The 27,931-nt window shown below is 38.8% G+C and overlaps 2 protein-coding genes and 1 long non-coding RNA gene across 3 annotated transcripts; 1 reads left to right on the plus strand and 2 right to left on the minus strand.

The window, feature by feature from the left end:
* Positions 1–590: 590 nt before the first annotated feature.
* On the minus strand, positions 591–1,675 carry LOC121884899 (urotensin-2 receptor). The gene has a single exon (XM_042393995.1). It carries the CDS (start codon positions 1,668–1,670, stop codon positions 591–593), a length of 1,080 nt encoding a protein of 359 aa, XP_042249929.1. The 5' UTR covers positions 1,671–1,675.
* Positions 1,676–3,503: 1,828 nt separating this feature from the next.
* On the minus strand, positions 3,504–24,069 carry zgc:92360 (uncharacterized protein LOC436988 homolog). The gene is made up of 11 exons (XM_042393983.1): positions 23,892–24,069; positions 21,800–21,930; positions 20,098–20,189; positions 14,943–15,025; positions 14,755–14,867; positions 12,801–12,947; positions 11,472–11,555; positions 10,249–10,311; positions 8,044–8,115; positions 5,966–6,197; positions 3,504–4,642 (listed from the first exon to the last, which is right to left on the minus strand). Exons 1-11 carry the CDS (start codon positions 23,977–23,979, stop codon positions 4,614–4,616), a joined length of 1,134 nt encoding a protein of 377 aa, XP_042249917.1. The 5' UTR covers positions 23,980–24,069; the 3' UTR covers positions 3,504–4,613.
* LOC121884907 lies at positions 24,070–25,861 on the plus strand. The gene is made up of 2 exons (XR_006092424.1): positions 24,070–24,451; positions 25,492–25,861. It is a non-coding gene; the product is annotated as an uncharacterized LOC121884907 (long non-coding RNA).
* The last annotated feature ends 2,070 nt before the right edge of the window (positions 25,862–27,931 follow it).

The raw sequence follows: 27,931 nt of genomic DNA on the forward strand, positions 1-27,931 counted from the left end.
TGCAACAGCTTAATGTCTGATTCAGCTTTTTTTCTTATTTGACAGCAATTGCAAAGACATTGATTGATGTGTTGAATTCTTGCGATCAGTATTTCTTACCCTTGAACCCAAATATCAGTAGCTTAAACATTCTATTAAACATGTATTTGATATGATTTACATAATATTTGATACAAATATATCAAAATGATATCATCAGTGTCAGGAGGGCAGAACTGGAGACTGTTAGACAGGCAGAACTTTTACATGTGGGGATAAATGTTAAATTATATCAAGAACACAAATCAAATATGATCATGATCATGTTAGCAAACATTCACCTGCAGTGCAGAATTTCTCCGAATACTTTAAAACTCTGGCTACCCTGCTCTGAGCAGGAAAGGTCTAACATCACACAACATACTGTACATTTGCAGCATATACATACGTAGTTTGCAGTAAGTGCTACTTCAGATAACAAGTGTCTCACAAATATGACATTTTTCAGTTTTGTATAAAATTACTATAACAAAAAAAATCTCTTCCAGGCTGATGAGTCAACAACATTTTCTTATCCAAATGTGTCTGTTCAATAATCATTTATTAATCCTCTACAGGTCGTGCAGGGGCGTGCTTACAGCAGACCCGGGGTCAGCCCTGCTTGACCCCACGGACTGACCTTTCTGGGCCAAGTAATCTTTATAGTTCCGGGTCAGAAGAGTGTAAAGAAATGGATTGATACAGCTGTTCCCATAGGTCAGACATGTGACAAAGAAATTCACGTAATTGTGAGCAGCAGGAGACAGAGCCTTGAGAGAGTCTGGAGAGAATAGTTTGGCTAGCTGCCATCCCCAGAAAGGTAAGAAACAAGCCCAGTAGGCAACTACGATGCTAAAGATCATCGATACAACTTTTTGTTTAAGTCCTCTCCTCCGGACAGAGCGGCTGCTACCTCCTAAACTGGCCTGTGCAGCCCAGTAGCGCCTGGCTAGCCCCGCATATAGCCCAACGATGACCAATCCAGGAGCTAAAACACTTGTTAGAAACAGGACGGTGATATAAGCCTTAAAGGCCTCAGGGGTCCAGGTAGGGAAGCAGATCCTCTTAACCAAACCAGCTGCAGTTGGTTTTCCCTCCCTGAGTCGGATCATCACCATCATGGGAAGCGTCAGCACAAATGCTAACCCCCAGATAATCCCTGCAACTAGCTTTCGTTTGCGGGACGAGGACCTGCGCGCGCTGAAGGGCCTGGCCACGGCGCGGTAGCGTTCCAGGCTCATAGCAACCAAAATGAAGACACTGGCGTGCATGGTGAGGAGGTCGAGACTTAGCAGGATGCGACAGCCAGCCTCGCCAAACAGCCAGTCATGGGCGAAGTAGGTGCAAACCACAAAGGGGATGGTGGAAAGGTAGAGCAGGTCAGCCAGAGCCAAATTAATGATATATACGTACATGGAGCCTGTTCGGCGCAGAGCGGCTGAGCGTGTAATCACGAGGGTGTACGTGTTTCCAGCCACACCCAAGGCACACATAATCATTAGTGTGGCACCAAGCAGGGATGTCACCCAAAGGCCCCCACTGCTTCCACCACCACCACCACCACCACTCTCTTGGGATGCTCCATCTCCAGCCCCTGGGCTCAGGACAAGTCCCAGCTGTGGACCGATGGTGGCATTAGGAGTGCAGTTCATTTCAGGTTCACAGATCAAAGGTCAGAGGTCAGGCTCCAGTGTTTGAGAGCCAATTTACACAAAGCTCTTTGACGGTTGTCTTGCATTAAATTGGTGGAAGCATTTCACACTGTCAGCTAGTGAAAGGAAGCATTAAATGAAGATGGAAAGTGCATTTATAGACAGTCAAACATTTTTGCACATCTCACATGATCCAGATTTTGAAGGAACTCGTAAATTGTTCAAGCTAAAAAAAAAACAGAAAATGTCATTGGTCGAAAGAGCAGGAATGACAACAACAACAGCAGCTTCAATGATTAAAGAGCTCCTTGTGGTTTGCGGTGCTTATTCCCAAATATATGGTCCTCCACTGAGCCATGATCCCATATTTCTCCAAAGTCGACACAGCAGAACAGACTTCAGCAAAGATTTAAGCCATCAAGAAACCTCAGGCATGAGAGATGTTCTCAGTTACAGAGTACAGGGATTTCTCTGTTGGGCTTAGGGCTGAAGCAGATCTGACACGGGTCATTTGGGAGCAGCAGGGTATCACAGCGAGTCAGGACACTGCCTCTCAATTCGACAAGCTGTGTTCAAAATCTGTGATCGCCAGCTCCTACAGTGCCAAGGTGTACTTGAGCAACCCTTCAGTCGCTGGTATCTCCAGAGAGTCTCGCTGTAAGGATGAGACATTTATAATGTCCCTTTAAATACATGACAGGGTCAAAAGCTGGTCTCCCTTTCTCCATCAGCATGGTGTCTTGAGTATATGTTGTAGGGCTGAATCAACAGCTGCTCTGTATCCTTTCTTCTACGTTTCTACCTGGTTGTAGGCACTCGCAGTATTAAAGTACAGATCTTTTGTTGTCTTCAAATCATCCATGTTGATGCTTCCCTGCAGACACAGATTTGCTTCGATGGCAGGTAGACCTTTAGTTTCCTCATTGGATCTTCAGCATTCATTTGTCTCAGTTTTGATTACGAGACTGTTGTATCTGTTCCTGGTCACAGTCCTTTCCCTCCTGTTCTCTCAATGTCCTCCCTCTTTCTCACCAGGGTGAAAAACTAGCATGGGCCTATAGATTTATGAGGTATTCCTCTCGACCTCAACCTGCTATCTCTAAGCACCAAGGTGTAGTTTTAGACACCAAGAAATCGTTGGCATGGACATGTTCACAACCACACAGACAAAGACATGTATAACAACCAAACACACCATACATATGCACGAGCAATGTGTGATTATTGCTGGAAAAAGGTGTGTATTTATTCATTCTGCACGTAATCTCTTCCTTTTTCAGAAGTTATTTAAATCTTCAATACTTTCAAAAACAAAATGGATTAATCTGCTTTCTGCATGAATTATAAGGCGTATTTCAGCATCAGTTTCTGATTAATTTTACCCTTCACACATTTCACATTGTTCTCTAAAGCTTCTTACTGGTTTTTTTATGCTTTCTGCCTCTGCAATAATTCCAAGTTGGCAGCTCATTGCTACAGAATTTAAGTTGATAGCTTAGGAAATCTGATGTTATGTTATTAAAGTTATTAAAGTTTTTTTTTTGGAAATGCACTTTATGGGCTCAGGATGACACTTTCTGTTTTAATAACTCTCTTTCAGTTTTATATTTGAAGAGGGTGATAATATAAACAGCAACTTTAAGTATGATTTAATACCAATGAATTCACACACACTCATTTGTACAGAGAATCAACATTCAGAAGAAATATTTTTATTTGTGATCACTGATTCATGTGCTATCATTCAGCCATGGACAAACACAGACATGCTTTTTAAAAAAAATATATGATACCAAACCAAAATAAAACGTGAGTACCTCTTTAAACACAAAAAAAGAGAAAAAGAAAAAACAAAAAAATGCTACTAAAATGTATCAATTTGTCAACTATCTGTAAAAATGAGAAAAAACTAACTTATCATTAGAATTATTGTTTGTTTTCAACAGACTTGGTATATGTGCTGTGTATTTGTTTCACAAGGAGGCACTGTTGCACCATCTGATGGCTTGCAGTGTGTCCAGATTTTTTTATCTCAACGCATTTACACATCTCCTCTATTGTCTTTCAAGTACAGCCTCACATATCTCAAAAACTACACACAAAATCAACATCTGCATGTCCCTTAACATAAACACAAAATCATAAATGATATGTTGAATTCATGATATAACTGTACAGGTAGTGTGTCTGAAGATATTACTTTGGAAATTAAAAGTAAAGCAAATTCTCTTTTTGAACTTTTGGATTGAAACAGCACAATAAACAACAGATTACAGCTGTAGCCCAGGAACTCGACTGCAATAATCTCACTGAATATAAATGTTTTTTTGTCATGAAAGTAGTTTAAAAGTATGAATCTATCACATATACAATTGTTTTCTATCCTGTTGATGATCTGTAGCTGTCACCTCATTAGTGTTAACCAGTCTTGGAAATAAAATACTTGATACAAGGCACATCTCACTTTCTCACAAATAACTCTCTTAAATCTTGCATTGAATATTTCATAATTACAGAAATTCTGGCCACATTTAAACCAATTATCACACAGGAAGGATTATGTTTCTACATTTCCTTAGTTAGGTAACAAGGATTATATGTCACCAATTTAAAAAAACAAAAAAAACAACATGATAATAAAAAAACTTACTGATTATCATTGTCACATTTTAGTATTTTTTTCCACAGATATTTTTTTGTATTTACCAGTGATTGTGGCTTTGGTCCGCATGCATTATCAGACAGCACATTCCAGTCCCTATTTTGGATAATTAGCCAAAAAGTTCCAGTCTGACCATTTTGGTGATGATGGTCAAATCGCATTCCTTTGCCTGCATCTTTAACAAAAGCACTGAAGGAGGCGGTGATGGAGCTGTTGGTTTCCTGTGTCAGATTGGAGAAGGACTGAGAGGAGATGAGATGATCCCACGGGCCGCTGCTCCATCAATGCCTGTGCTTGAACAAGGCTTCCACTTGAAAACACATGAAAGTCCAAAGTTAGACGCTCTGATACCCATGCAAATGATTTTGTAAGACTACCTCAATACAACCTGCATTTTCCTTAAGCTTTTCTCTTCTAACATTCATATTTATGACTCTTTTTATTACAGAAGTGTGGTCATCACAGTATATAAGAAATGTATCTGCAGGAGTGCACTTCTCTCTAACACAAGATGCAAAAGTAAAATGATCTACCATTTAATTAATTTTATAGCAAAAGTTTTAGACTTTTGGCCATGCCACAGTGGCATGGCTTTAAGGATGACAATGTGGGTTCAGTCAGTTGATCAGTCAGCAACTTTGTTTCAGGGTGAAATGTTTCAACAACTATTAGATGTATATTACCATAAAAGTTTATGCAGACATTTATCTTCAGAGAATCCTACTGACTCTGGTGATACCCTGGTATATCTTCTTGTGCCAGCGGGCGGTTGACATTTTTGCAACACAGTGAAATCTTGACAACTATTTGCAGGACTGCCATTAAATTTAATACAGGCATTCACGCTCCCCTTATGAATTGCAATGACTCTTAATGCCCTGACTTTTTATCTAGTGCCATTATCAGGTAAAATAGTTCAGTTTATATCCAAATTTCTCCAAAACTAATGATATTTCCATCAGCCTCAGCGGTACTTTGTGTTCAGAGGTCATTTGCATGTCACTAAAAGTTAGCATGCTAACATGCTAAACAGTTTTAGCCTGACAACCACAACCATTTTTAGATTTACTTAATCACAACTGCTAATTATCAAAAACAAACTATGGACCTCAGCTTTTATCCACCTTACAACTGGGTTTTCTTTACATATATGACCTCACAGAGCCACCAGCGTGGTTATGTTAGATTACATTTACAAGTACCTGCGAGTTACAACAATGTAACTTGGTATAGAAATAAAAGTGAATTATGACCCTGTTGGCTTTATGCAAACAAAAGCTTGTCCTCCAGAGCTATTAGTTACTGGAGCAGCTCACTGGTCAGTAATGAATAGTTTGGTTTGGAAATTAACAAGAGTAAATGTCTGTGACTCATGAAAGATGCTGAAAGGGCATGCAAAGCTTTCTTTAAAAAACAATTGTTAATATAGCTACTGAAATTTCTTATTATTTATTCCATGGTGTCCCTGTGGGCCAGAGCAGCTATTTGATGCGAAGCTTTCAAAATAATAGCAGCCACTTACAAAAGAAGTAATCAGCAGCTCAGCCACTTAAAAAAGTAGCAATCAGCTGCTCATTATAAAGGCTAATGGCTAATACATATTTAATAACATTCAAAAGTTCTGAATTCTTACTTGTATACTCCTGAGGGGACATCGGAGCACTTATGACATCATTGAAGTGTTTCAGCCAATCCTGTTGTTCGCTCTCTGCCTCGCAAGTAAACAGGAAGCAACGGTCAGGTGTTACTATGGTGATACCGTATTGCCAGGCGCCGTTGCAATGGGTGCCAGCGGGCAAGCCGGGGGAGGCGCTGTAACCGTGGTCCTTGTTCCCCAAGAACACTTCGCCTTTAGCGAAGGCGTCCTTCATGACGGAGGGAAAATGAAAGAATGAGGGTTAAACTATAGAGTGTATCATGACATTAATGTTACTGCTGTATGTTAGCATGTTGAATTCCTATAAATTTATTATATTTAATGAGTAAATCAATTATGTTACTGTTCCAAATGTCTGCTAAAGGCTGAATAGATTGAACAACTGAACTGATACATGACAAATGAAGTGGTTTATTCTACTAATTTATCCATTAACAGAGGACACCAATGACACCATACTGGTTTAATGACTATTAGGCAGAACATAAGATAAACTGTGTGAGAGGGTAAAAGCAAATGTGAGAAGTACAATAAGCTAAACAAATTTCTGAATTATGGAACTAAAAAAATAAACAGTCAGCAGTTAAGTGTTACTCTAATGTTCCAAACAGCTGTTGTTGTGTTTGTTTGCTAAGTAGTGAGAGCCGGCTAATAAAACTGATGTATCCATGAGATCCACTACTAATACTAAACTTCTAGTCAGCTTGTAAGCAAATCAGATGTGTTTACAGTGTCTATTATGCCACATTCTGGTAATTTATAGGGTCTCTCATTGTCAAAAGTGGTTACCAAAGTGGGTGCATAAAGGATGGGCAAAGGGTGCTGCAAGATTAATTTCCGTTTTGATGTACATGTTGAATACAAGCAACTTGAAGAAAATTACTCGCATGCAGGTTTATGCCTGAAAATCTAAAATGTTTTTAGATTTTTGAATTTTATCTTTTGAATGGAATAAAACAAATTAGCATATTAGCATACATAATTTTCATTAATTGTTTTAGAAATATATTGATCTGCAAATCTGCACAGCAGCATAGTGTAAAACAGCTGACTTCTTTTTTTCCTGTGTGATTGAGTACAGGCCCACTATTTCAGTATACAGTATATGTCATATGCTTTACATCACTGTTCCTGTATTTGTTTTGCTAGGTTGTTAAATTCGTGAAATTTTTATAATATATACTGTATGTCATATAATAGGTATCCATGGTGTCATTTCTAATGGGAAAGGGTACATGTGTATGTGTTGCTGATGTGGGTGCCATGACAGAAAAATCACTATGAAAGGGTGCCATGGTGTAACAAAGTTTCAGAGCCACTATCATGTTACGGTAAATAAATCTCACTGTCTGTCGTAAGAGAGCATGAACAAACAACACTTATGAACACAAAGCACCATTGTAGATCTAACATGCATAGTTTCCTCATTGTCCAAGTGATCAAATTACGCTTTCTTTGAGCATCCTCCCCATATCCCCGGTCCACATTAAACTTCACTGCACTTCCTCGTCCTTTCATCTACCCGTTTTTCTTGATGAACACTCTCAGGAGAAGTCGGACATTTCAGTCACTTAGCACCTATAATTATTGCACCTCTCCATTGAACTATTACATCAGCAACAATACTGAGCTAATCTGCCTTGGCTATCTGATGTGTATTTAGCCAAGTGTTGGGCAATCTGAGCCGCCCCCTCCCAGTTTCTGTTATAACCGCTGCAATAAAAACTCCCCTCTAATCCTTCAATTGCTCTGAATCTCACTTTCACAACCTTTCAAAGTGCTGATATCAAATAAATTTAGGAAAAGTTTGCACATAGTGTTGTCTGTGCATCCAGTGTAGTATAAAACTCCTCCCACTCTCCATGGAATTCATTTATATCTTTTCACAGCATATAAATACCATCACGGCATGGCTGCACCTCTATACTTAGTAGTTTGTGATCAAGAAAATGAACCACAGTCATTCAAGCATCAAGTAAAAGCCTAAAATGAAAAAAAGACTGTCTTTTCCATGTGTGTAGGTGTGTGTGGGGGTGTGTGTATTGCTGCCATACCAGGGGATCTTTAAAGTACATGAGTCGCCTATGATCCAGAGTGAACCAGCGTTTCTTGAAGCCCTCTGTTTGCTGCAAAAAGGAACAAAGACAAAGTCAGACGTGTGGCCAGTGGGGACAGAGAAAGACAGTTAGAGAGAGGGGAACTTTATAGTCCCAGCAGCATCTTAGGCTTTAAGAGCTCCTACGAGATTATCAGCATTCTTCCTTAATTTGTTTGGTTTTCTGTCAGTGCTTCACGCTGTCAACTGGTTTTCCTCCTGGCAGCCCCCGTCTGAATGTTTACTGTGCCACCTTCATAACACTGATACTGAATATGAAAAGCAACACTTGTTGTCACAGTTGAAAGTTTACATCAGCGCAGCAGTTCCAAATCCACGCTGAAAGCAGCTATCGAAGAGTACAAAGCACAGCACCTGTGGAGAGTTTACTGAAGTGCACGAGCAGCTTGAGCTCTTTTCAGAATGCCAAGCTTCAAATAATGAGGATGCTCAGGTGCCCGACTGCTGCCAAACTGTACTCATAAAAGTGTTTGATATTCTCCTTGAGCATAAGCCTGCACAACTAACTGTTCCCTTCACATTTCGCCAGTGACTCCTTTCCACAAATATGTCTCACATGCATGTGAGGGAAATGAATTATGACATCCATTTAGCAAATCAGCCCAGCGCAGCAAGTTAGCGAGTCCTTTCATCTCTCAGCCTGACAGACAGAGATTAAACTGAGAGTCTGTGTGTCTGAATACAGAACCGGTTGTGTCACTGAGGATCAGATTGCTTGGTGTTGTCTGTGTAGGCTCTTCAGTTCTAATATTATGTGTGAAAGCACTTGCGTGTGTGCACATATCCTAATATGAATGTATCAGTGCAAGTGTGCATGACTGCATGCATACTATATACAAATGTCTCTTCATGTATTTGCTTAATCCAAACATATGTCCATGTTTTGTGTGTGTATTTGTGGGTTTGACACTTGAGGATTAAGCCGATCCTCAGCTGGAAGTCTTTCGTTCCCTCTCAGACAGACGGACAGTGAGGCAGGCAGGTAAGAACTCTCTGCTGTCGGTCAGCCTGTCAGGCAGCAGTGGAAAGCAGCTGCACTGACAGCTGGGCTAGTTAGCCTCTTAGCCCAACCCCATTCAATTAAAGCAGGGAGAGTGGGAGGTGGTATCACAGGAGGAGGTTTGAGGAGGAAACTGTGTCCAACTTGTTAGATAGAAATTTACTTTGAAATCGAACTCAGATCCAAACCTGGTTTAGACGGTTCTCTGTCATGTTTAAGTCATTCTAGTGAGTCATTTCCATTGTTAATGTCAATGTGATAATGTGTGATTTATACTTTTATTCATTCGTTTTCTGTTTTTACATATTTTATCTTTAAATCGGAGCAGATGATTTGCCACATGACGATGCCGATCATGGAAAAGTGACCGGCATTATGCAGGGACCTAATAATGAAGTAAACCCACATGGACAGGACAATGATTTCACTGGTGATGTGTACACAGATGTATAATATTAATATATATAAGATTTAAGATGTGTCACGTTCCAATTTGGCACAGCTAAACTTAAAATTTCACTTGCCAAAAATATTTTTCTATAGAGCGCTCTCTACAAATGTCCAGAACTGTCTCAATTTTAATAAAAGGAAACAAAATATATAAAGCACATCTAGAATAAGAAAAATAAATCACACAGCAAAATTAAATCATAGTTGAAATAAAAAGTAGTTTGATTCATTGCAGGAGTAATATAATGACTGACATGTTTTGATTAAGTCTTAAGTATTGATGTGATTAAACAGCTGAGTAAACACAAAAGGAAATGTATAAACACAGCATATTTCTGTCTTCAAGTTTTTTTTCTACTGACATGGAATATGAATAATGTTTTACACAATCAGGGCTTCAACCTAGTCAGAGTGACAACTAGTGTTTGAGATCATTATGAACCTGAGCATACAGTATGGTACACGGACAAGTTTGTATTCACTGATGGATCTGTACAACAATACAGGGGACAGGTTTCCCTTGTCTAGCATGACCTGACAGGGTGAGTGCCATGGGAAACATGAGAGCAAATGCAAAGGGGGGGGGGGGGGGGGGGGGGGTATTAGCAAAGAGGGAGATTAACAATATAGATACACATGGTGAAATAAAGATTTACATTGTGTGTGAATCTATGTGTGTGTGTGTTAACTTGCCCTTGGGCCTGTCTTCTCCATATATCCTTCCTTCAGAAAGTTCCGGGTAAGTTTGGGTACGAGCTGAAAACAAGCAAAAGAACAACAGAGGAATAAAAAACAAAATCATGAGGATACAAAGTTTTTACGTGCTGTATTCACACAGTAGATATTAGGGATGTCAGTTTCGGTTAATTTCGCTTTCGACAGACCAACACCGATTAACTGATAACTAACCGGTTAATTTTTAAGAAAAGCTGTGATGTAACTTTTCTTTGTGAGAGCTGTCTAGCAGTAGGTGATCAGAGCTAGCTTGACTTTTAGCTCATCCTTCTTAACCTCAGTGTTTTTCAATGCGTTTAGTCACAGTAGCTCTCGATGGCATAACATACTCAGGCTCGAGGTACGAATATAAATAACACTACAAATATAAGGCGACCCTGATTATAAGACGACCCTCCCCCCCTTTTCCAACAGCTGTTTTTGGAAAAATAATGTTACTTTTTGAATATACCTTACATCCTAGTATAGCTACATACTCACACACTCTCCTACCAGGCTCTCGGAAGTGGTCAAAAATGATTTTCTCTGGCAGTTAGTGTTTATACGACGGCCTCTTTGTCTTTTTGAGCTCCTTATCATCTGTGACAGTGGTATTTGGCAGCTTGACATATTCCGTTTCTGCAGTAGAGACGCCGGAAGATACTGTGGACTTGTTTTCACTCATCATGAATTTATTTCCTCCATGGCAGAAAAACACGTTACACAACCCTTCAGAAACTCCCGCGGGTCAAACTGAACTAACAAAACACTTTTAGGGCTGACTGACTTTAACACACTCACTATGAACAGACTTTAAGACATTCCCTAGCCTAGTGACATTAATGCTACAAACAACCCATAATGCAACACTCTATGTAGAAATCGGTTTTACACGGATACTGTATCAATTCAAAAAGAATATCTGATGTTGTGAACATGTAATTGTCTAGCCGTTAGCGGAGTGTGTATGCAAATCAACCTATAGACCGACATGTGAAAGATTAATTAACAGATTAACGGTTAACCGTTGACATCCCTAGTAGGTATAAAATGTACAGTTTTGGAGTTATCTTACAAGCACAGACATAAAAATGGCAATATCATTTTAATCTCAACAATCATTAACCACAAATCTAATCTGCGTGTGTGTGTGTGTGTGGATAACTTCGTGTGTCTTCCAGTGTGCATATGTGTGTGCTCACCTCGGCATCCGTCGCTCCAGGGAAGGCCACCTTTAGATAGTGAAGCTGAACTGCCCGGATTGAATTAAACCAGTCTACAATCTCCTAAGAGAGAGAGAGAGAGAGAGAGAGTAAGTAAGTCTTCCATTAAGCTGTCAGCATGCTCCCTGCGGAAACGTGCATGCCATCACCTTCACAGGCATGTGTGCACTGTCCATATTGTTGCGTTTTTACGGGTGTTCGCAGACCTTAGTCTATCAGTTAGGAAGCGAAAACCACATCGGAGGTCTGACGTCTCTGAGAATAACACTCAAAATATTATCCCATGGTTGATAATCACAGTCATCACATATTATTTACAAATCATTTCCAAATTACTACTGCTGTATTTTATTGTAAATATTTCGTAGAGTTAAAGCTCCAAACAAATATTACTTGCATTTATGATGTTTTTGTGATTGTTTACAAGGGTGAAACTGTGCTTGAAAACATTATCATTATGCTTGACAAAAAACAAACCACAAGGTCAACGCAAGGTCCAACTTACTTGTTGTTTCCAAAGCATTCAACCAAATTTCATGGCCTTCTTTAGCAGATGGAGTTTGCTCAGTTGTCATGGAGATGCTTTAGTTGTTACCACATGACCACATAGGGAATTTTGGTAACAGTTTGTTGTATAGGGGTTATATACGATTTTACAAGATATGGTTAGCAGCTTTGGAAGCAACTAGTAAGTTGGATCATGTGTTGAGAACTTTTTTTTGTCAAGCTGCTGTTTTCAAGGTCAAGAATTAACCTCTCGATGAAAATCCAAAATTAGTCCCTGAATTTGATGCAGTTTTGCACCAGCTCTCAAGTCTCAGGCGTCCCAACCACCACAAACATATTTTCAAGCTGATGACAACACTGAATTCCATGTATTTCAATGTGTGTTCATAAATGACACAGAATGATGGATGCGGTGCTTGAATGTCATCAGCTAATGGATTCCATCAGTCACGAAAATTGACACAGATGGTTTGAAAAGGTTTGGAGACTCGCCCACAACAACACAATCCAGGTAGTTTCAACTCATGTCTGTTCCTTAATGTGACAGATGACAAAAATCCCATGTGAATGCCACCTTATGATGTATATTAAATTACTTAACCGGTAAAAAAGAAAAGGAAAAAGAAATTCTACTAGCACTTCTCTTTTATCAAAAATGCTTTATATTTACTGAAAGGCTATAATTCTTGTCCAGCCAGCCTTAAATACAGTCCTCCGCTGCATCATTGTAAAGAGAAAAGTAATCATTATTTCATATACATTTTTGAGGTTTTCTTGTACAGACAGAAAGTTCAGACAGACCTTGCCACTGTCGTGGTACACAAAGATGTTGCGGGTGCTGTAATCCTTGAGGTAGGTAATCTGGAGGCCGTTTGGGTTTCCTATCTTCTCTGGTTGGAAGGTCGCATTCATGGTGTCCACTTTGAGAACTGCTTTAGGCTCCTTAGCCTGCAGGAGAGGAGGAGGAAAAGAGGAGTACAACATTGCGATCAACAACATGGAGCCCACTTAACTACATGCTTGCTTGATCTAAAATTTCCTGCAGATTTACAGTAATCTGCTATACTATACTATACTATTTCATACTATTTTTACAAGGTACTTTTGAAGAAGTTAATACATTCACTTTGCGAGACAGCAAACTGTCGTAATCTGTGTAAAAATAATATTCTATGACTAGAAAAACCAAGAGATGAACATTTCTAGGGGGAGTAAGGACCCTTACAGTAAGGTGTCATTTCCTGTAGTGGACCTATGAAACATGTCATCAGTTCAAAGTCATGCTAATGAACGTGTCAAACATCAAGGTGATGAAATAATGTTAAGTATGTTTTTTTGAGCTTTTTAAGAGGGCCCAAGGTCTCCAAACAGGACATTAAGGTTAAATTAAAGTAAATAATGTACAAATAAATTAAGAATTCAATGGACTGGGACCAATTCTTAAATCTCTTCCGAATTCCATTGTTTTTGATGGGCATAATAATAATAATACACTTTTTTTTATGAAAAACTCATGTTTTTGTTGCTGCCACTTCTTGCCTATAAAGAAAATGTCAAACTGTGTGTTTGGTATCAAGGCTTAAAGCCATATTTTGTGCTCTTTCTAACCATGAAAATAATATCTGGAACATTTATCTCAGTCTGCATCACTGATAACAATCATGTCTAACACCAACACAAATCCCAGGAAACCTGTTTGTGGATGCTGCGCTTTAATCTGCCCTGACTTGAATTTAAATAGGAAACTATGAACACAAAATCTTTGTGTGTGTATCTTCTGCCCTTGACTTTGACAGAAAACAGAAACAGCTATACCTTCCTATAAGAACAGATTTGACAATTGATTACATTTTATACTTCTCTGTCATTGTGAGTGTTGACTCTACCGGTATGATAAAACAGATTGTGAAAGTGAGACAAATTGGCTTGGGAGCAGTCAGTTGGACTAAGTCAGACTGTCACTTGTACCTGAATATTTTACACACCTCGAGGCTCTCTAGCGCACTGGATTTATACAGCACCGCTTTCATTTTTGTCACCGCTGTGACTGAGGGAGGATGTTTTTGTTTTATTGTACACTATAGGAGAGTCAGCAGGAGAATACGAAGCAACAGTGAAAAGTTTCGCAGTGGAAATAGTACTGAAGAAAAGGAAAAAAAAATCACAATAAAAAAGACATTTATATGCCGAGACACGTGCTAAAACAAAGTGATAATCCATATTTAAAAAAAACAAAGTAAAAGTCTTTTTTTATAGTCTTTTTAAATATATTATTCCCACTTCCCAGAGCTGGTTTAGTGTGACAAACAAAGTGCTCCCAGTGCTTCCAGCTCTAATTAGTTTGGGTGGTGTACAGCTTAGTGAATCAGCCACACTGACAGAGAAGACAGACTGCTGGTTAAGCTTGTCTGAGCACGCTCAGATGCAGAGCAGAGAGCAGGTACGGAGACACTTTTGTGTGATTATAAAGTTAACTGTGTGTATGTGTGTAAAGATACTGCAGCACATAATGTGGGGGTGTTGTCCGCAGTATATTTCATGTCTTAAAAGTGCTCTGTAATTAAGGTATTCATGTTGCGGTTGCATGTATGTTTGAGTCTTGCACATGTGCTGGAAGTGTTCAAACTACACTAACTAGGATGCTGTCTAATTAGGTTACTGGTGCCTTGCAGTCATGGTTATGTGTAGGCAGTGCGTAGGTTAAGTGCGTAGCTGCATGTCGCTAATAAAAGTCTCATTAAAATCTGCTGCTTACGTCATATTTGGTGAAATACTTCAGAGTCCCCTCTCTCTCTGACAGGACAAATCGCCTGCTGAGGAACTGCCCGTTGTCCCGCCCCCTCTTCATCATTATGCCATCTCTAGTTCCTGCGGGAAACCAGCAAAGGTCATTCAGTGGCATGTATGTGTTCCTGCACGTGTGAGTGTGTGCAGTGCACTTACCTTGCTCATATGTAAAGTTCCTCCCGGGCTCAGAGAACTCTTTCCTTTCGTACTTTGCTCTTATCCACTGCTCCCTCAACACCCTGAACACACAAACAGAAGACACGTCAACACAGCTAGCGTGTAAAAAAGCTGAAAGCAGACTAATAGACGTCTTGTGTGCTCTGTGGAAGAAGAGAAAGAGGCTAATGTCAAAGTGCATAGAATGCTGATTCAGTAAAGCAGAAACCAAGACAGGAAAGAGCTCTAATTATTCTGCTCAAGTAGATTCATCGTTAATTTGCTTACATATCCCTTACGGACATGTATTAAGACATATAAAAAAAAAACTCTGTTTGGAGCAATAATGTGTGTCTGAAGTGTTTTTTTCCATAAAAAATGTAATTACCACTTTAAAATTCTTAAAATGTCATCTACTCCTTCTCCCTCATTAAAAATTCCAGAGTCTATGAATATGCAAATATTTTCCTCCTGGACACAAGATGTCTTTACCTCACTATAAAGTCCATTCTTAGTGTGTGTGCACTGGAGGCTTCAAGTTTCTACATCACACTTGTGTAAATTGAATACTGGACCAGGATCGGCTCCAAACTAGTTATAATGTCACAAATTATGCTCACAGGCCCAGCCGTTAATCAGATAATAGGTGAGCACAGAGAAACTTTCCACTTTCAGCAGATGAATGTGAAAACAGCCTTCTACATCATCCTGCACAGCGAAACTCAAACATCAAACTGAAGGAACAAGCAGAAAAACATGATTGAGTGGACGGCAAATTTACTGCCTACTTCAGCGAAGGTATATAGATTTCTATACATTTCATCAGTGCATAAAATAACTGTAAAAGCAATTGAACATAAACACAATTCTACAATATGGCTATAATCCTTTCAATCTACATAGGTTGAGAGACTTGTGTTTACCATTTGTCTGGTTATAATTAAAATAGCTAAGACAGCAAAACTATTTGAACCAATTCAGAAATGTATGTTTGGAAATATTTAGTATGCCTGCAAAATATGGAAAATATCCTTCTTTTTCAACATTTTTTGCTAGCTGTTCGATTAGCTAGCTAGCAAAGCTAACAACGTAGCAATAGAAGAAGAGAAAAATAGCTACAACTGTATCACAGAACTTCAGTAGTAAAATTAATTGCCCAAAATGTATAAAGCTGACCCTAAAACTGCACAAAAAATATATATTTTCTCCAACTGTGTCACATATAAGTCTACTTGCTTTAATTCAGTCAGTTTTGGAGAAATTCTCAGGTCTTAATTCATTCTGGTGAACCTGATATATGACATCAATAGTAATCGATTTGTTTAATACTCTGACTATCAGACAGCAAACCTGAAAGCCATCCCAAAAAACTGTGAAGGAAAATCCTGTGCAGTTCACTTTCACTTGTTCATCCTCGTGTGAGCAGCAAAAATGGACTTTCATAAGTTCTCGGTAAACAGAGCTTCAATAACATCATCGTCATTTTTGAGCAAAAATGCCAAACATTTGCTGGTTGCAGCTTTTTAAATGTGAGGATTTGAAGCTTTTCTGAAGAATCAGAGCTACACAATGGTAAACGTGTGTGTAAACGTGTGTGTGTAAGAGACAGAGAAAGGTGCAGAGATTCACGCTGTCCTCGGGCGAATATTTTCAACAGGTACAGCAGTGATCTACTCCAATTAAAACACCTTTTCATTTCATGCAACCTGAGGAGGATTGCTCTTTTCTAAAAAATCCCCCTGCTTCACATTCATACAATTCCACACATTCTTGGCTGTGAGCTGTCTGGTGCAGCCACAGTCACGCACACCGAGACAGTGAAGAGACAGTCATGCTGCCTCTCTTTACTGGAGGCTCACCACTGACTGAGGGAGGAAAAAAAAACCTTCAGAAACAGTTTCAAAAATTGTGTTGGGTGCTGTTGAATGAAACAATAACTGCAGATAATACATAGTTATTCCTCCAAATTTCTAAAGAGCAGACTGAGTAGCCATTTATGGATTGTAAATGTTGCAAAACCTTTAGTGCTGAATACTGAGGAGTTGTACAATTTACATAGAGCTATTTAGTAGTTATTGTCTGTAATAAAGTTGTCTATTGTTTGTTGATGAATTAACAGCTACTCTAATTGCCACTATTAATCGAATGCACTACTGAAATGTTGTTTCAAAGAGTCATGTCCTTACAAGTTGCAAAGACTGGTACTGAATTAACACTGCCAGAAGGCTGACATTCAGGGACAACTCATTTAGAAGTAATACAAACAAAATAGTAACCGAAGGAAAGCTTAAGCATTGCAATTTTAAGATAAATGTACACTATTTCAACAAGGACTGCTACTCAGTTTGCCATTAAAACTTCACTCAGAGCACAACAATGACTTAGCATTTGAAACTAATTTAAGTGTCAAAATTATTCACCATTCACCATGAAGAGCACAGCATCCTTATATACAGTCGCACTCTTTTGATGTCATATCTGCACAGCCATGCTGGCAATAATTTAACGGTGGGAAAATATATTTCTCTCACTTTGCGTGCACAGATCTCTGTTTTTATTGTAAGATGTAACAATCGGTTCATGTAATTCCAGAGACTCAGCTGAAGGAAGGAATCACTGAATTAAAATATGAAACATCAGACATTTAAAACATAGACAGTTGTTGGAGACCAGAAGAAAAACTACAGGTGTGGAGAAGGCTATAATTTCTAATGAGAAATGGTTTGTGTTAGGCCAGGAGTATAAGAATATTTAATTCACAGCGGAAATTTAAGATCCTTAAACTGGAGGTGAATAAAAATCATGATGTGCCAAAACAATCCTGCTGTTCTTCTCTTTTTTCTCGTCTCACTGTACATTCACTTTAGAAATCATATGTTGGGGCAGTGTAAGACTGCTGACTGAATTAATATGTCTTAAACTATTTCTATTTGCCTCAAAGTATTTCAAACTATTTCAACGAGCAAAGACTTCAGGAAGTTACTGGCTGTGGCCAAAATATAGCACATAACCCCCCCATAAAACGGCAAATTGTTGTTTTAAAGATTCAGCTTCTCAAATTTAAGGTTCATTTTTTGCTGCTTGTTTGTTTTATATTGCCTTGATGTGAACATGTTTGGGTTTTGGACTGTTGAACATAAGAAGAAATTTGAAGATTTTGTCTTGAGCTCTCAGAACTTTTTATGACATTTCATTGATTAAATGATTCATCAAAAACTAAGTAAATAAATTAAAATAATCAGTTGGAGATCTACCTGAAATGTCAATTTATGTTGTGATTGCAGTAATACTGAGCATAATAAAGTATTATCAACACTCAAATGTTTGGTTTAAATTGAAAAAAATAAGCACAACAGTAATATTGACACATGAATACATACTCATGATGATGACTGTCATCACTATATTCAGCAGAGTGATCAGGATTATAATTCCTTCCATCACTCTGTCATTATTCTGGACTTGTTTTAGAGATAAAACGTAAACATTTCTAGACTGGCACAGTCAAAGCCCAGACTTGAATCACATTTATAATCCGTGGAATGATTTGAAGAAACAAACTTTTCAAAGACACTCCCTCTACAACTTGACCCAGCATGAGCAAATCAAATAAAATAGAGACATATCCAAGAACATATGAATCACTGCCAAAGTTGCTCCTGCAGACTGCTGTCAAAAGGGGTTGAATATTTTATATTTCTTTATTTCTCCACCGAAATATTTCACAAGTAGTGCAAGGGGGACTGAAGGTTTTACTGTACTGTAGGTCCTACTAATTGCTGGGTGTGACAGTCCAGAGCTTTCAACCCAGCAGGTATTATTTCAGACACATCTTCAAAGCAAAACACCAGCTTCAAAGATAAATGAGAAATTATAATTTTGTAAAGGTTCTGGTGTGTGAATATATGATACTTATTATTTATCTATGGATTAAATTGTATTGTAAGTGTCTATCATAATCCTGAAGCACTTTGGTAGAAACTTTTGAAAGCTTATATAAATCATGTTTTACTCAAACTTAAAAAGTACCAAACAAATGCAGATCAGAATCTATGCAGGACTAATAAGAGGAATGGAAAGAGTGTTTTCCTTTATTTCTTGCCAAGTGAAAACAGTATATGAGTGGCTTCTCCTTCCCTGCTTCACACTTAAATATAATCTAGAAGATGGCAGATGGTGAACACCTCATAAGATAGAGGTTTTTAAAACTAAAATCAGGTAATAATGTCAAAGGAATAATAAAAAACTGAAGGATTTATTTTTGTCATGCATGCAAACACACACGTGCATGCACATGTATTAACACAAACATGAAACCACATGCATGGATACACATGATCACACACTGAGCACCACCCAACGGAATATACAGTACATGCAAATGTAGGACAAAAGCATAGACTAAAAAATAACAGGTGTAGCAACTGTGACATTTACAATCTACGGTTAACTGTGATAATGTGAATTTTAGCTAGTGAAGAACAGGCTTAAAACCATTAAAACAAAAACATTTGACTCCTTAGAGGGTCTTTTAGAACAACCAAACACTGAACAAGACTATTATAGGCAACTAAAATGTTACAATTAACTCTCATGAACAGAAAATACACTGAAATAGCGACGGCTATGGCTTCACCTATACTCTGTAAATCTGGGGTTGCACCATAGTTACATTACCTAACCAATGCTGTCATTGTGGTAGCGACTTGCCTGTGACGGCACCCACCTGTCACTCAAAGCGTCCACGCCCTTAATTATGCATAAATTTAAGCCTTAATAAAGTTTAAATGAGTGAGTTGTATAAAAATTCATCCCCCGTATAGTTGTCATGAACGGGGATATTAGCTATAGAGGCCAAAACTGTTTTTCGCACCAGGGTGTAATCACATTTATTTCTGCTGTAAAGTTAGGCATTTTAACATGGGGGTCTATGAGGATTGACTCACTTCTGGAGCCACCCTCAAGTGGCCATTCGAGGAACTGCAGTTTTTGGCACTTCCTTGTTGGCTTCATTTTTCAGCCCCGGAGATTGCCGCTTGTACAAAATACACACATATTGTAACAGAAACACACATGATTTATATTTGTATGATTTCTGTGTGTGTGTGTGTGTGTGTGTGTGTGTGTGTGTGTGTGTGTTGCCATGGTTACTCACTGGCAGTCTCTGTGGGTTGGTTTGTAGTAGTACACTGGAACAGCAGCCTCATATTTACTCTTCATCATCTCATTACCGTTCTCAGCCATGAACTATCAAAACACACACATATGAAATGAGAAAAGGTCTTTTAAAGATCCGGTCAGTGTGTAGAATTCAGTGGCATCAGGCAGTGAGGTTGCAGATCGCAACTAAACGAATATCCCTCTCATCACCCTCCCCTTCCAAGCGTGTAGGATGTGAAAGGCCCTCTATAGAAGCCAGTGTTTGGTTTGTCCGTTCTGTGCTGCTGTAGAAACATGGCGGTGCAACATGGCGGCCTCCGTGGAAGGGGCCCCGCTCTCTATGTAGATATAAAGTGCTCATTCTAAGGTAATGAAAACTGCTAGATGCCACTAAATTCTACACACTGTACCTTTAAGGATGAATGACTCTTTGGCACAGCATTGCACAATTTTACAGTTACAGTTTTTCATCTGCTCAACAGGGGAATAAAGTTTGTGGAATAAATCTTTATGATGATAACCAGGAATCTTTTTAAAATAAACATGTGTAAGGTAAACATCATCATTTATCATCTGGTTTCTGGGAAACCTCTGCACAGGAAGACTGGAAAATGACTGGAAAATATAATTTTTCAAACATTTGAGAGAATTTATCTGCACTTGATTTATTTCCCCATAAAGGCTTAAACATGAAAACTGGAATCTCTCTCTCTCTCAGCCATCAGACCAATAATATCATACACTGTAGCAAATAAATCACTTTTATGAGGTGAGTCATATGATAAAGTATCTAAAACATTTGGAAAACATTTGAACTTTTTCAGGTTTTTCAGTGACTCTTGTTCTATGGCCAAAATCACCCCTGGTATGTTCAAATGTTGCATATAAACTAAATACTAGTGAAATAAATTAACCAGCTATTTAAAGATGATTTGGTCTGATCATGAAATGATCTTACAATCATATCTACAGTATGTGTCTTTAAGCTGTAAAATGTTGTCAAGTAATAGAAAGAAATAGCGATTAATCAATGATTTATCAATGATCCAACTGACAAGAAACTGTTAGGAAAAAAATGTGTTTTCTCTCAGCTTCGTTAAAGAGAATAAAACTTTTCCTTCAACCTAGAGCATAAATGTATAAGGCAAGAGAATAAGAGAAAAATCAGTTTAGAATTGTTTAGTATTGGACGACTTCTTCTTCTTATTATGTGTCAGGATTAATTAGTCCATATTTCATACTGTCATAAGACAAAAGTGGCTCAATGTCCACACAAATAACTGTCAAAGTCTCCCTCTTCCATTATGTCTTTCTAATTTCATACATCATAAAGACATACTCACACTGTCTCCTTATTTTTTCAAAGACAACAAAGCAGCAAACAAGTTGGTTACTGTGATCATCATGAATCAGTGTAGAGTTTTTAGTTTGTGACGTACACATCATTACTTTTGATGAGTGGCAGCAAACAAACTGTTCATCAAGCAAACAACTTCTTCAAATTACCACCACAGCTTCATAAAGTGTGGGGACCCTTCCAACACAGTGAAATGTTGCTAAAAAAGACATCATGTTGAACTCAAACCTATATATAAAACATGCCAACATCACTTAAAAATGACAGCGCAGTGTTCTGTGTAAGTTTATGGGACAGTGAGGGGTCAGAGGGGGGGTTGCTGCAGGCTCTGTGGTCTCACCTGCACCTCGTGGTCCTCCCAGCGGGAGAGGCTCAGGGACTTGACCTTGCTGATGTCAGGGATGTTGCGGTGGATCCCAGAGCAGGCCAGACAGATGAACACCCCCAGGGAGCAGGAGCCCCAAACGGGATCTGCAGAGAGGAAGATGGAGAGAAAAAATGGAGTACGGTGAGAGATAAGTGTCGTGGGTATGAAGAGACAGGAAGAAAGACAAAGAGACAAAGAGAGATGGACTGAAAGATGGAGGGACTGAGAGTGAGGGATGCTTAATGTTTACATGCATACAAGCATGAATACAAGCTATAAAGTTCAGAGAGACAAGACATGCACGCTTTGTACGGTTAAGAACTAAGGCTGCATGAAAATATATTTATGCTTCAGGAAAAACATCATCACACATCACATCACACAGCAAAAGTGTACTTACTACCTCCACTATCAGTTTCTTGGGGAAAAGGCTGAAGTCTTCAATTTGCTAGTTTTGTCCAACCAACAGTCAAAAACACAAAATATGTAATCAATGATATCAGAGATTAGGCAGCAAATCCTCACATTTCAGCTGGATCAAGAGGATGGTTTTGCTTGTTTATGTTGATTATGTTTTAGGTAAAGAGCAAACCATTTGATACATATTCACAAAGGATTCTAATAATAATAAAACTCATATTGAACAACTAACAAAGCATTTTTACCCAAAACCTTTACAATGAATGGTGAGACAGTTGTCAACCACTGCACAGTTATTCATTTATTCTTATACTGTGAAAACTAAGGCTCCAATTAATGATTATTTAAATTATCAATTACTCTTCAATTATATTGTCATGTCAGAAACTAGTGAAAATGTCTGTTTTAATTTCCAACAGTCAAAGGTGACACCCACGTCTTATTTTGTCCGAACAACAGTCCAAAACCCAAAGATGCTCAGTTTACAATAGTGTATGACAAAAAAAATCATCACATTTGAGAAGCTACATCCAGCAAATTTGAGCATATTTGCATAGAAATTAAATGATTTGATCATCAAAATAGTTGCAGATTAATTTTCTGTCGATCGACTTACACTACCGCCCTCCTGTTATCACTACAGATCACAGATGTCTGAGCAGGGAGAACAGGACATCCTTTAATTTTCCAACCATACGGTAGATTCGAATACAATGTGTTTGGCTGCTTTACTCTCATGCCTAATTTTTGCTCCGTCAATATTTCACAATGCCAGGGTAGAGAGCTGAATTAAAAAGCAACCGGCCCACACACGCATATGCCAAGGCACCAAAGTGTCTCTCTTAAGTCTTCACTCATGAGGAACAAAAGAAATTACAGGAATATATGTCACAATGTGATCAGAGGGGTTGAATCTTGAACCTTGACAGTACAACTCTAAACAGGAGCAGAAGAAAGTGTATGTACTGAGCAGTCAGTCAAGCTTCCTTGGATAAATAAAGATTTAAAAGATGAAGAGATAAGGCCTGGTATTGATATTATCTTTGTTGCATTGCTCAACTACAGCAATATGTTGTCCTGGGGGCTGCGTTTACTGATTCCTTGATGTGATTGTGATGCACTGAAATACAATGCGGTCCTATAGTTCCTAAATGTACCTACAATTTCTACAAGTGGGCGTATAAAGGACCTCCAACTGACTGCTAGACTTTAAGCAGTGGATGAGGGTGTGTGCAAGCCTTATACTCTACATGTCAAGACTTGTTGAACTCTGAAAGTTTCTTCTCTTGAGCCCCCCACATCACAGAGCTGTTAAAGCTGAAGTAGAGCTCCTCCCTCTGAGGTCCTAAAACTCACCTTGTGACATACTTAAACTCAGACTAAGAAAATGCATTAAAAAAGTAATGATTGGGACATTTTGTTTTAGGCTATAAATCAAGACGTACTTTGGGCTGCAGTGGTTGAATGATATAAAAAGAGTTGGGTAAGATGTTTTAATGATTACCTTTACTATGCTGACACAGGTAAATGTTCCGCGCCCCTTACACGTCACATCCCAGCAACTCAAGATACGCTCAGGGCAGTTGATTTGACCCTTCCGTGAAATTATACACGTACTTAAAACTTTTTTTATTTTTCATCTTACCTGGTGCGCCACAATCTGCGCAGGTGTCATTTCCAGGTTTTTGTTGGATCTCCCTCAGAGCTCGAGTTGTTCTCTCATTTGCCGACATTTCAGTGTGCAAATCGATTATTCCTTCCTTTCAAACACACACAGAGAGAGAGAGAGAGAGAGAGAGAGAAGGGTGGGGTGGGGTCCCTGTAGAGCCACAGCCGGCCAACAAGGTGTGTCTCCTTAAGCTCCCCCACTTGGGTCCTATCTATCTAACGGGCTGCAGGCAAGTCCGCACAGGTATGCGCCCTCAGTAGAGGCGAGGTGTGCCAACGAGTGAAAAGGAAATCAAGTTCTTCTCATAAAGTTTTCACTGAAACGTCCATTATCTTTCCCGTTTTGCTGCGGTCAAGGAGAAGCGCAAGCCACCCTTCAGGTAGCCTGTGAGGCGCGTCCTGCCAAAGTCTGGAGCCAGAACACCGTACCAGTCTCGGGTCTGTCTGTACGGAGGGTGAGCGTGAACGAGAATGAAACCCTACACTAGGAAGTGAAATGCAGGGGTTGTCCAGACTTGTTTTTCCGCATAATTCGAGGTTAGGATACTATGCATGTCGTTCCGGCGCCAACTGTGCAGCATGCAGATGGACAACAAGGAGCATGTTGGAGAGCCAAATAATAAAATAGGCCCCTCAGATCCTTGACTGACCTTTTAAAAAGATTAATTAGATTAATTAATTAACACTATACATTTACTGTTGAGATGTTTCAGATTTTATTTTATTTTATTTTTTAAGATAAGGATACTATAGAGGAAGTCATAATGGCAGGATGTGGTGTGGGTGTAAATATACACACATTGCATGACGGCGTCATTCCTCATTTTCTGAGTCATGTTGTGTAGGCCTAAATACCTGTGAGGACAAAGGAAACAATCAGCAATAAAAACGCATGACTTTAGGTAGCATGTCATGCGTGTCAAATGAAAATGTGGGTAACTAAACCCAGATCAGGTCAATTCAATGTGAACTATCCCATGAGACAATGAGTTTTAGATTAATATCAAACTAAAAAGATAAATGAGCTCCTGTTAAGTTGGTAAAACAGGGGTTAACAAATGTGGTGTAAGAAGTGTGTATTTAGACCCTTAACTTAAAGTAGCAATCTAAAAATGTAGGTATGTAAAAGTACTCAATTACAAGTAAAAGTCCCGAATTTAAAATCTTATTTAAGTACAGAATTATCAGATAAATGACTTAAAATATCAAAAGTAAAAGTACTTATGCAGAAAAATGTCCCTTGGTAGTGATATTATATTTAATATTACTTTATTATCAGGTAGTGTTATCTATAACGATGCAATAAATTTGTTTGATTAATCATTATGGTTCAAAGTCCGGGACACTTCTGTAAATACCTCATACGTGGACTTGGTTCGGTCCCTTTGATCCAGTTAAGGGGAACCTTGATACTACATGATACAATTACATTTTAGACAATAATGTGTTTACAACTTTTTAATGTCATGTTCAAACAGGAAGAGCTGTCCCCAACAGTTTGGGGATGGACCTTTCCTGTTTGAACATGACAGCCCCTTTGCTCAGGGTCCATAAAACAATGTTTTTTTTTCCCCCAGTTTGGTGTGGAAGAATATAACTTGCCTGCACAGAGCCCTGACCTGAACACCACCCAACACCTGTGGGATGAACTGGAACATAGGTTGTAATCCTGGCCTTATTGCACAACATCAGTGGTCGACCTCACTGCAGCCAGGTTCCAAAATCCTGTGGGCAACCTTCCCAAAACAGTGCCGGCTGTTGTAACAGCAATGGTTTTAGATACTCAGTTATTGCATATGGGTGTACTGTTTGGTTGTCCACATAGTTTTGGCCATGGTGTATGTTTTCTTTCTGAAAAGTAGCTGTTAAATGAATGTAGGGGAGTAAAAAGTACATTTTGCCACTGAAATGTAATGGAGTAGAATAAAATGGAATATTTTAACACTGCATCCCTGTCAGTCTGCAGCTTGTCGTTGCATGTTTGACCAGTAGGTGGCAACAGTTCACCACTTTTCTGCCCATTATGACTACTGGGTTTAGTTCTAAGTGTTCCAGATGTGGATGTCAGTGCTGTACTTTTATAGCCCTAAGTATATTTTTTCTTTTAACCAAATATCACTCCTCTCTTGCTCTTCATGTTGCTGAATGCCTGAAAAATACACAAGCCGGTTGAAGGGAAGTGAGCCTTACGCTACTAATATTTAATCAGCAGCACAACAGTCTTCCCATCACAAAGAAAATGTCAGTTTGTGGAAATACTGTAAAACAAAAACTCTTTGAAGTGACTTCCCTCACGCCTAAACATTCACTACCCAATTTGGTAACCTAAGTGAGACAGATAGCAGTTAGGCCGATGTGACAGTCGGTGAGCAACCAGGGTTTGATGTAATTTTGCAGCACCGGATTTCCCTTGTGACAGCAAAAGGCTAATGCCCCGTTACCGAGCTCATTTGTCAACACCAATCCAGCAGACAGCGGCTGTCTATTCTCTCCCACCCTGGTCCCTAAATCTTCTTTTTCTCTATGCCAATTTTGGAGTTGGATGCCGACATTAAGGTCGTTCACGCGTTTATCTCGTCACGTCTCGACTACCGCAGCTCCCCGTACACATGTCTCTACCAAAAAGTCTCTCCATTGCTTCCAACTCATATAAAATGCTGGATCTCTGCTCTTAACTGGTTCCAAAAAATGTGACCATGTTACACCTGTTCTAGCTTCTTTATATTGGCTACCAATGTCTTTTAGAATTGATTTTAAAATACTTTAAATTACTTTTAAGGCCTTTTGTGGTTTGGCACCTCCTTATATCTCTGAGCTCATCTCCCCTCATGACCAAACGCACTGCCTAAGGTCCTCAGGCAAAACTCTGTTATCCGTTCCAAAGTCACAGCTAAGAACTAAAGATGACTGCATTTGCACTTAGAGCCTCCGGGCACTCGTATAAAGCTGATTTTTATTCTTGATTTTGAATTTTTTTTTTCTGTTTTTATTTTTTACTTATTTATTTACTTTTTGTCTGTTTGCTTTATTCATTTTTTTGTTTTTACATTCATATTTGATATTGCCCCTTGCTTTGTTAACTGACACTTTGTCTTTTTCCCCCATGACTTTCATTACTTTACTTGATTTTATGTCTGTACAGCACTTTGTAACTGTTTTTGAAAAGTGATATATAAATAAAGTTATTATTATTAATAACAACTGTTGCGCCATGTGTGGCAACACCTAATTGATTGAGGTTAAAGTCTATATGTGTGTGTGTTTTCAAAAGGACAGAGAGGATGAGAGAGCATCTCTCACTCTGCATGTGTAATGTAAGAGCATCAGTCAAGTGTTTTTTACAGACAGAAAGGAATAGGGACACAAATAATCTCATGAATTTAAAGTTGCGGTAGTGTGGCTCCTCTGTTTCCTCTCTTTCTCACTCTCTTGTTTTTTCTCATCTTCCTGTCAGTTGACTCACTCTTAACCTCTCTTGCCTCCTTTCTTTATTTTAATCTCTTCTATCAGTTCAATGTTTTATTGACCCTGAAGTCTGCTTATCCCTGAAGATGAAGGTGACGGAATTAATTGCACTCTTTATAGCACAGTTAAAATCAAATCACAGAAAACTGACAGTGTAATATGCTTTTGTTTATTTCCTTGTATTTGTAACAGCATAATTTGAGCTGAAAAATGCACACTGTATCTCTTCTCTGTCTCTCTCTCTCTCTGATGATTTATATGCACGCAGTTGGTGGCATTTTGAAGCTCGCTGGGTATGACAGCGACAAAATGGCAGCGAGTCCAGGCCATTAGTATGTGTCTTGCTGGGCTCATCTGACATATCAGAAGAGCCCAGCCCTGTCTGTGGCCCTGCCTTTGAGTCCGGACTCAGTCTATTCTGTGATGTATAGCCTTAAATTAAGCTAGAGGAGTTGCCCAACAAAGTTTAAATCAATCCACTGAACTGGCACTAAATGGTTGAGGAGTTTTCATGGGAATTAATTCTTTAGTTCTGACATCAAGTTTAAACAA

Source organism: Thunnus maccoyii, chromosome 2 (genome assembly GCF_910596095.1).
Source record: "Thunnus maccoyii chromosome 2, fThuMac1.1, whole genome shotgun sequence".
Taxonomy (NCBI): domain Eukaryota; kingdom Metazoa; phylum Chordata; class Actinopteri; order Scombriformes; family Scombridae; genus Thunnus; species Thunnus maccoyii.

Coding starts and splice junctions, on each gene's coding strand:
- zgc:92360 (XM_042393983.1), bottom strand. CDS start 23,979: ATGTCGGCAAATGAGAGAACAACTCGAGCTCTGAGGGAGATCCAACAA. Junction 12,948..14,754: donor AGTATTTCACCAAATATGAC/GTAAGCAGCAGA, acceptor CCTCTCCTGCAG/GCTAAGGAGCCTAAAGCAGT. Junction 4,643..5,965: donor GTCCCCTCAGGAGTATACAA/GTAAGAATTCAG, acceptor TGTGTTTTCAAG/TGGAAGCCTTGTTCAAGCAC.
- LOC121884899 (XM_042393995.1), bottom strand. CDS start 1,670: ATGAACTGCACTCCTAATGCCACCATCGGTCCACAGCTGGGACTTGTC.